This window comes from Myotis davidii, unplaced genomic scaffold (genome assembly GCF_000327345.1).
Source record: "Myotis davidii unplaced genomic scaffold, ASM32734v1 scaffold208, whole genome shotgun sequence".
Lineage (NCBI taxonomy): Eukaryota > Metazoa > Chordata > Mammalia > Chiroptera > Vespertilionidae > Myotis > Myotis davidii.
The window spans coordinates 357987-366934 of NW_006299706.1; the positions used below are offsets into that span (position 1 = coordinate 357987).

At 58.5% G+C, this 8948-nt stretch overlaps 1 protein-coding gene across 1 annotated transcript in view; it reads right to left on the minus strand.

The window, feature by feature from the left end:
• Positions 1-563: 563 nt before the first annotated feature.
• DENND4B (DENN/MADD domain containing 4B) overlaps positions 564-8948 on the minus strand; it is a 14497-nt gene continuing 6112 nt past the window's right edge. Inside the window, exons 13-29 of the mRNA XM_015571676.1 lie at positions 8778-8945; positions 7949-8094; positions 7453-7592; positions 7236-7362; positions 6627-6833; positions 6158-6286; positions 4942-5155; positions 4543-4710; positions 3916-4307; positions 3641-3763; positions 3257-3426; positions 3033-3174; positions 2606-2842; positions 2017-2134; positions 1760-1925; positions 1606-1670; positions 564-1505 (exon numbers count right to left, since the gene is read on the minus strand). Coding sequence (XP_015427162.1) covers positions 1360-1505; positions 1606-1670; positions 1760-1925; positions 2017-2134; positions 2606-2842; positions 3033-3174; positions 3257-3426; positions 3641-3763; positions 3916-4307; positions 4543-4710; positions 4942-5155; positions 6158-6286; positions 6627-6833; positions 7236-7362; positions 7453-7592; positions 7949-8094; positions 8778-8945 — 2858 coding nt within the window. The 3' untranslated portion in view covers positions 564-1359. The remainder of the gene's footprint in view (positions 1506-1605; positions 1671-1759; positions 1926-2016; positions 2135-2605; positions 2843-3032; positions 3175-3256; positions 3427-3640; positions 3764-3915; positions 4308-4542; positions 4711-4941; positions 5156-6157; positions 6287-6626; positions 6834-7235; positions 7363-7452; positions 7593-7948; positions 8095-8777; positions 8946-8948) is intronic.

Below are 8948 nucleotides of genomic sequence, written 5' to 3' on the forward strand. Positions count from 1 at the left end.
TCTCTGATGCCCACATGCGGTGAGCCACTTAATCCTGGTCCCCATCTTCCTGGCACTGTCCCCGGACTGAGACCCTGGTTGGAAAAGCACTTCCTCCAGCTGGAGCCACCAAGGAGGCCTAGGATAACCGCCAGGGCTCCCAAGGTGCATGAGGGCCACCAACACCAGCGATCGGGGAGAGCGCTGTCATCCCTGTGGAGGTGCTGGAGAAGTTGGAAGGGGATAAGCTGGGGGCGAAGAAAGAAGGCAGAGATGAGCTCAGGGCCCCCAGAGAATGGAGTCTTTGTGTGGGCAGACAGATGAGGGACAAGGGGGTGATTGTGCGGGAGGGCCGGAAGTGCCGCACAAACTGGCATCACCACAGCCAGCACCGGATTCACCCCTCTCCTGCTCTGAGAACTCCCTGTGCCTCAAGGGACCGGTAGCAGACCTGGTCGGGGAAAGCCATGTGTATCTGAAGGCTGCGAGAGATGGAAAGGTGGAAGGGAGGATGTACAGCCAGGGGAAAAGGGGAGGTATCCCCCACCATTATCCCAGACCCAGAAAACAGGAGGCAGAAGAAAAAAAAAAAAACAGAAGCAGCTTTTACTATATTTACATCCAACAAAACTTTGCAAGGAACAATCCTTATTGCACAGTCAGGGCCCTGGGTGGGTGATGCATTCCCCAGGTGGAGAGGACAAGAAGGATTAGGACTTAGTGGGGGCATCAATACTTCCTAAGGAGACCTTGGGACTCCTCCAGTTCCCACCTCTTGAAATTTAAGGTGCTACAAAGCACTGCACCGTAGGACCCCATTCCCCTTCTCTTTTCCACCATCCATAATAACTTCATACGCAAGGGGGCGGTGGCTCCAGAATAAATAACTTAAAATACAAATTCTAAGGTAGAAAGGCATGGAGAGCCTTGGACGCCTTCAGCAATTCTAGCAAAGAGGGGCCATCCTTGATGGGGAATGATGGTCCTCCCTCCCATTCAAGGCAAAGGCTCAGTGGCTCTGTATCTTTCCAGTTGTTTTTTAAAACAAAAACTTATAAAATGACCGGGGTAGAGCAGATCTGTGGGTAACTGGAGGGGAGCTCCTAGTATAGGATGGGGCGAAACAGAGCTGTGCCAAAGGTCGCCAGGCCTCCTCCAATGTCAGCATGAGCACGTTGGGCAGGTTGGAGACAGCGAACTGTGACTTTTGGTAATACTGGGTCCCCCTTCCTGCTGTCCCCACTTGGAGCCTATGGCTGGGGCATGTCTCCTGGCCCGTTTCCCAACTCCTCTATGAAAGGAACAGGGAAGCAGATGATCGCTAGAACCCTTTCTCCTCCACCTCCCCACTCCAGGCTGGAGGGGGAAGCTTCGGGGTCCCTAGCATTCCAGAAATGCTCCGAAACATTTTCGGCAATCAATGGCCTTCGGGGTGGGCATCTGTGCCCGCCGCTGCCTCAGCTCCTCCTTGCCCATGCTGCTGGCCAGTTTGTTAAAGGCAGACTTGTACCGCTTGTCGAAGTGCACTAGGGGAGAGGTGGAAGGCAGGTCAATACATAAGGATTCCAACCGCCCACACCGGGCCCCAGATCCCTAACCTCTTCAGCCCTCTGCCTGCACCCTCACCTGTTTTCATGTGGTCCTTGCCCAAAGCAGCTATCGTCAGGAAATAGATCTCACGGTAGATGCCCCTGAAGTGGAGGCAGAAGGGCATGAGTGAGCAAAAGGGGATACAGAGTCTGGTACAGGCCAGCAAACTTCCAGACGGGAGCCCCCATACCTCTGTAGGTGCAGGCCTGTGGGAGGGGGCCCTAAAATTTCTAGCAGGAGCCCTATAGCCTTGTGCACTTCGTCGAGACCAACATAACGCAGCACCGACTCCAGCAAATGCAGGCTCAGGGATGGAGGTACAGGGCCTGGCCATGCCACCCGCTGGGGGATCTGGCCTGGGTGAAAGAAAGGAAGGTCAGCAGGATTACTGAGTCCTCTGGGTGTGGGACCCACCCCTTCCCACCCTAGGCCAAATACCAGACTCACTGTGGACCCTCCAGAGCACATAGAGAGGCGGGCAACTATTGGGGTCAGGGGTCAGAACATCCCACAGCAGGCGCACCTGCACAGAGGCTGGGTCAGGCACTAGACAAGGAGATGGGGCCTGCAGGAGGCCAAGAAAAAGGAGACAGTGAGGCTCATGGAAGATAGGACACGGGCAGACGATGTTCCAAGACACACAGGGACATCACAGGACATAGCCAAAGAGAAGAGGGAAAGGAACTCTCACGCCCAGGAGAACACAGGCTCTCTGAGAGCAAGGACTGTGTTCTGTAATCTGCTGTATCCCTGTGCCTAAGCACTGTGCCTGTGCTCAATAAATATCGGTGAAAGGAGGAGACAAACATTAATGAACCCGTCTGGGCATCACACAAGGGGTCTAACAGCAGCCCTGTCGGGGGAACACTCATGCCATTTCATAGATGAGAAAACCCAGGCTCCGTAGTGAAGTGACAGGGTGGGAAGGAAAGACCAAGTACGCCCGACTCCAAAGCATGTGCTCTTTCTACAGCACCAAGGACACCGAGGACTGAGGCAGACACTCGGGAACAGGGAACCCCCGGAGGGCACTGACCTGGGGGGCTGGGGGACCATTGCAGGAGGCGAGCACCAGGCATGGCAAAATACTGGGCAGGCGCAGCCTCTGGAAATACCACAGGAGGTTCCAGAAGATGATGGGGTGGGCAGCCGGCAGCTCAGGCAACGCCAGCACTTCACTGCCCTCGTTCTCTACCAGCGACTCCAGCTCCTTACGCAGCACCAGGGGGCTCAGGTATGCCCATGCCCCACCCTCGACTCGCTGGGAGGCACCCTGTTGGGCACAAATGGGGAGGGCAGGGGAGGGGATGTGTCATGCCCCATCCTCAGAGCCATGCTTCCACGTGTCCAACAGCTTCTGGGATGACCCTTGGCCTCAATGCCCATCTCTGGACAGGATCACCGGGGGCCCCCCACAGGGCAACACGCACCCATTCCTCAAGCCCCTCTGGCCCAGCCCTTACCCCCATGTGCCCGTTGCAGAGCTGGGGCTCATCCAGGGCAAGGCAGAGCCTGCGGTCACTGAGCACAGGGCCTGGGCCCCCTGGGACAGGAGCATCTTTGCTGCCGCTGGCACCAGCAGGGGCAGGCTGGGGGCTGGGGGCACTGCAGGGGGACAGCAGGAGGGTTCAGCACTTGGGCCTCCACCTCCCTCTCCCACCCGAAACATCTGCCCTGCTTTGGGCACCTGGGTCGGGAATCCACAGTCTGGACACTGAGCAGGGGCACGAAGGGGCAAGCGCAGAAGGGGCAGGTGGTGTTGAGGTTGGAGTCGTCAGGTGCCCAGCCGGCCATGATCTCCTCATCGTATACCAGCGAGTCACAGGCACGGCACAGGGAGCAGCTGGACAGCAGAATCTGCAGGCAGGACGACCCCAGGAAGCAAGCCCTGCTTGGCCTCAGGCTCCTTCCCCAGCCCCTCCCACCTCCGCATCCCAGCCCAGCCCCTGCCTTGACAGAGGGGGTGTGTGTGTGTGTGTGTGTGGTGTGTGTGTGTGTGTGTGTCTGTGTGTGTGTGTGTGCGCGTGCGCGCGCGCGTGTCCAGCACACCCGTGTGGGAGGTTATCCTCACTTCCAGGGAAGGTGGCTGGGAGGTCCCGGGGGTTTCGGTGAGGCGCTCTGAGGAACGGCGAAGGCTCAGGCTGCTGACAGAAGATTCTGAGAGATCCCACTCACTGCCCAGAGAGGCTGAGCTCTACCACACGAGAAAGCAGGTCAGCCAGCCCGTGCCCCTCTCCGTCCAGGACTCCCACCCCGCTCAGGGCCCTCTCGGGCTCTGTCCCATTAGCAGCCCCTCCCCAGCAGCTCTGGGTGCTTAAGTGTCTAGATCTTCCCCTCGCTGGCTACCTCGGAGGCAGTGGATCCAGGGCGCTCCCGGGGGTGCAGAAGGCCATCCATGGGGCTGCGGTGGGCTGGGGGAGGCAGGTCGGGGGGCAGCTCAGGTGGGGGAATGCGAGAGACAGAGGAGCGGCGGCGGGAAGGAGTGAGCAGCTGTTGGAGGCGGGCACCCAGCCCTCGCCGGGGGGTGCTGCTCTCATCCTGATGCCCACTAGCCTTGGGCACACGCTCACTTAGCCCTTCCACGACTTCAGTGGACTGGGTACTCAGGGCGCAGCCCGAGTCCCCTGGACTGCCTCCAGCTGCCAGCTCCTCCCCAGGCAGGCTCAGGTCTGAGAGGCTTCCATCGTGCCAGGGCACAGGTGATGCCCGGGACTCCAGTACCCCCAAGGCCTCCATCACTGCAGGGCAGAGAAGAGTCAGGGAAGACGCAGCCCAGCCCCTCCTCCAGAGACCGAGTAAACACAGTTTCTGGCTGCACAAACTCTCGCACCACAACCCCTATCGTGACGGCATTCTGGGCAAGATTCCCTGAGTCTGCAGTCCCCACCACGGAGGGCCACCCCTCCATCCTGGCCCTGGTCTTCCTCTCTCACCGGCAAGTGGTTAGCAAAGCTGTCAGTCAAGGGCACTCACTGTGGGCCACGCCGGCCTCCACCGTGGGTTGTGCCTCTCGGGCACTGCCCAGGCTGCCACTCTTCAACAGGCGCCCCTTGGGTGAGGCCAGGTCCCGCAGGCTGCGCCCAGCCCAAGTAGTCTGGCGCTGAAGGGGGCGGGTAGGGGAGGGGCGCTCCAGGCGGGGCTCTGTAAGACACAGGGAGGGCTGAAAGGCAGCCAGGTCGACACCCAGCTTTCTATTCCAAAACAGAACTCCTTGCACAGACCTGGGTTCGTAAGGTTCTTTGTAGAACTTCATCTCTTTTGTTATCAGCCAAGTGTAGTTTATCCATCCCCAGAACACCCAGTGCCAAACAACGGGCCAGTCCCAGCTCTCCCTGCCTGAGCCCCAAGCCCGTGTCTCCAACCCCTACCTACCTGTCTGGGAGCTGCCTGCCTCTTGTGCTGCCGCCTGCTGCTGCCGCTGCTGCTGCTGTTGCTGCTGTTGTTGCTGCTGCTGCTGCTGCTGCTGCTGCCACCGTTCCTTCAAGGGCTGGCGGAACTGAGCAGCCCCCAGGACAATGTTCCGAAGCTTGGCCCAGCGCAGGCGCCCACCAGGTGTACCAGATGGCCACTTACTCTCCAGCACAGCCTGCCAAGCACAGTGCCCATCAAGATGGCCTACTTTCACACTGATCCCAGCCTGACACCTACTGCCTGTCCTGCAGCCCAGGGACCGCCTTCCCCTCCAGGCGTGCCGCCCGGGACTGTTCTGCCAATGGCTCAACCGGGAGAGGCAGTTGGCAGCGGCCACTACTGACAGGGGGGTCGTAGAGGAAGCCGGAAGCAGGGAGACAGTTTATTTCCAGACTCTGTTACTTCTAAACTATATGGCTTTGAAGAAACCATTTCACTCTTTGGTCATTAGTTTTCTCATCTAAAAAACAGGAGGCAGTTTAGTGTCATGATCAAGGGCCTGAATTCAGGAGACATCAATATGCCTGTGTTCATATCCCACTTCCCTAACTTAGTCACTGTGGGACCCTGGACAAGTTACTAACTCGGCAACCTCATTGCCTCGTCTGTAAGATAGCGATAATAATCCTTCCACCTCTTGGGACTATGGTGGAGATAAAATTATGTAAACCAGCGGTTCTCAACCTGTGGGTCGCGACCCCTTTGGCGGTCGAACGACCCTTTCACAGGGGTCGCCTAAGACCATCCTGCATATCAGATATTTACATTACGATTCATAACAGTAGCAACATTACAATTATGAAGTAGCAACGAAAATAATTTTATGGTTGGGTCATAATATGAGGAACTGTATTTAAAGGGCCAGAAGGTTGAGAACCGCTGATGTAAATGTATACCGGCACACCGGCTAACACTCAGGTTTAATTGGATGGTAGCAGTACCTGCCTACCCTTGTCAGCGCAGTTGTGAATATCAAAGCAGCCAAGCATGCGGAAACCCAACGTAGGTGCTAAGACCCTACAGGAGCACATGGACAGCAAAGCTTACAGAACCTAGTTGGACTATATGGGCCCAATCTCCAAGGAGAGGGGAGGGTAGCAGGTGTCAGGGAGCAGCCTCCGCCCCATGCACACACCTGGCACATGCCACTGTCCCACCGTAGCCCCAAATTTGGTACCTTGTTGTAGTAGCCATAAGTGATCGTGTTGGGCACAATGCCTGCCTGCCGCATCTCCAGCATGACCCGCACAGACAGCACAGGCTGCCCATAGTGCGAGCACAGCTGCATCAGCACCCGGTAACACACCTGGGCCAGGGGAGGTACAGGATGAGGCGACTGAGTCCCAACCCAAACCCTAAAGTCTCAGCAAGCACCTCTTCCAGCCTCTCCGGTTCTCACAGACTTCCCTGGCCCCTGGCAGCTCCCGGGGCTGCCTGAGAGCTGCCCGCTGTTCCAGCTGACCCGCCACCCTCCCGTCCCTGCTGCTGTTCCTGGTCATGCTCATTCATTCAGTGAATCTTACGAAGCACCTGGCAACTCCTCCGGGGCTTGTGCCAATGCCCCCTTCTGCCTTCCCAGGTCTCCAGTGAATCTCATCGTACCCAGGACGGCACAAGCACGCCTGGGACTGGGCATGGGCACCCACCTCATCGGGCAGCACCACCTTGTGGTGCTCCATCTGGCGCAGCACGTGGTAGGCCGTGTGCAGTGCCTGCACCCGGGAGGGCGCTGACTGCACGTAGGCAGGCAGACACAGGAACCAGAGCCCGTAGCAGTGCCCCAGTAGGCACCGGGCCCACAGCTCAGGCACCGCCGCAGACTTCTGCGCCATCCGCTGTGCGACCTTCATCTCCTAGATGGGGAAGGGGACAACGGCAGGGCAGGGCAGGTCTTAAAATGCTATGGGAGAAGCAGCCCCTCCCTGAGGAAGGGGCTGTGTTTGGAGGAGGCAGGGGGGTTGCTGCACACACAGGCTTCAGCCCCCAGAACCCTGGGCAGAGGGGCCAAGCCCCTGAGGATGGGCAGATGCCCTGGAAGAGGCAACACACCCCCGGTTCCCAGAGTGCTCAGAAGATGAAGACAATGATGATGACAACGGTAACGACACCAAATGTTTTCTGGGCCAGGCAGACGTAACCCTCCCAACAGCCTTACGGGATCGGTACTATTATGCACATTTTACGGATGAAGAAGCTGAAGTGACAGCCCTTGGCTGAGCCTGAGCCCTTGCCTCTGACGGGCACCTGCTGGTTACCTGTTTGGTACGGCGAGGAGCAGGACTGCTCGGGGCACTACGGGACGGGCCAGGCACAGGCAGAGCCCCCGCTTGCTCTTGGGGAGATTCAAACAGCTCAGCCCGTAGCTCTGGAAATCCATCGTAGCTGGAGGGACAGAGAGGCAACATCAGAGGCAGTCAGCACTCAGCTAGCCCGTGTGGCCTCGGAACCGGCGAGGGTGCCAGGGGCGCTCACCAGTACTGGGGAGTGGGTTCGCTGCCCTCGGGCACCGGGGGCTCCTCGGGAGGCGTGATGAAGACAGTGAGCTCACTTCCCGACAGCTCCTCCAGCTCCACCAAGGGCGTCGCCTCGGGCTTCTCCTGCTCTGGGTGGACCTGGGACAGGACGGTAAGAGAGTGAGCATCAAGGGCGTGTGGAGCAGAGCCGGCGTGTCCGGAAGGTGGCAGGTGGCGTCGCCCAGGAAAGCACACCCTGGGGGAAGGAGCAAGTGCGCTGAGATTTCACCGAGGTCCTGAGATACAACGGGGGGATGGCGTCAGGAATGGAAAGATGGGGTACATATAAGCCACCATGTGTGGTGACACGGGCTCTGCACTGAGTAACTCCAGGGGTGCCATCACCGTCACAGAGAAGATACAGAGCTGTGTTTATGGTGGTCCTGGGGTCACAGAGACAGCCAGGAGGACAGCAGAGGGCGATGGGCACGAAGAGAAGGGACAGTGCTCAAAACCTTATCAACGCAAGAGTCAAAGAATTCGAGGGCAGCGTGCCGAGCAGAGCCAAAGGAGCATTCCTCGATGAACTGCGAGAACATCTGCGTGTGCAGCAGCTGCGAGTACAGCTTGTGGCTGGAGCGCTCCCGGGACTTGAGGAAACCTGAGGGCATGAGAACGGGGCGGGGAGGAGATTACCGGCTTCCTACCGCGGCCACACCCCTCGTGAGCCCCTGTCCTGGTCCCCTGCCCAGCGAAGCTACCATCTCTTTGGCCCCTCTGACAGTACCCCACACTCCAAGCAGACTGGTTCAGCTCCCCAGCACCATGGCCCCTTTTGTCTGTCTGTACTCCCCCCCCTCTCTCTGGGGCTTCCCCAAAGCAGTGTCTCTGAAGAGAGATCTGCCCATGGGGGCGGCTCACCCCAAACCCAAGGCCCCAGAGGGCAGGGCCACAGCCGGTTCCCCTTTGTGCTCTTCCTCCCTCCAAGCCCAAAAGAGTGTACGGCTCAAAGCTGGTGCCCATAAAGATGTCTGCTGACATCTAGCCGGTTTGGCTCAGTGGATAGAGCGTCGGCCTGCGGACTCAAGGGTCCCAGGTTCGATCCCGGCCAAGGGCATGTACCTTGGTTGCGGGCACATCCCCAGTGGGAGATGTGCAAGAGGCAGCTGATCGATGTTTCTCTCTCATCGATGTTTCCAACTCTCTATCCCTCTCCCTTCCTCTCTGTAAAAAAATCAATAAAATATATTTTTTTAAAAAAGGATGTCTGCCGAGTGAAGAAACAAGCCACTGAGTGGTCCCCAGTCCCCCAGCTTCCCGTGATGCCCTTCCCAAGCTCTTTACCCTGCAGGAAGAAGAGGTTGTCGACATCGCGAGCCCCCTCAGAGGGCGCCTTGATGAGTGGACGCAGGAAGTCCCGGTAGCCCTTGAGCAGGCAGGCCATGAAGCGGAGGAAGGCCCCCTGGACTTCGCGCTCCAGCCGGTCCCGGCGGCCACACACAGCCTCCTCATCTG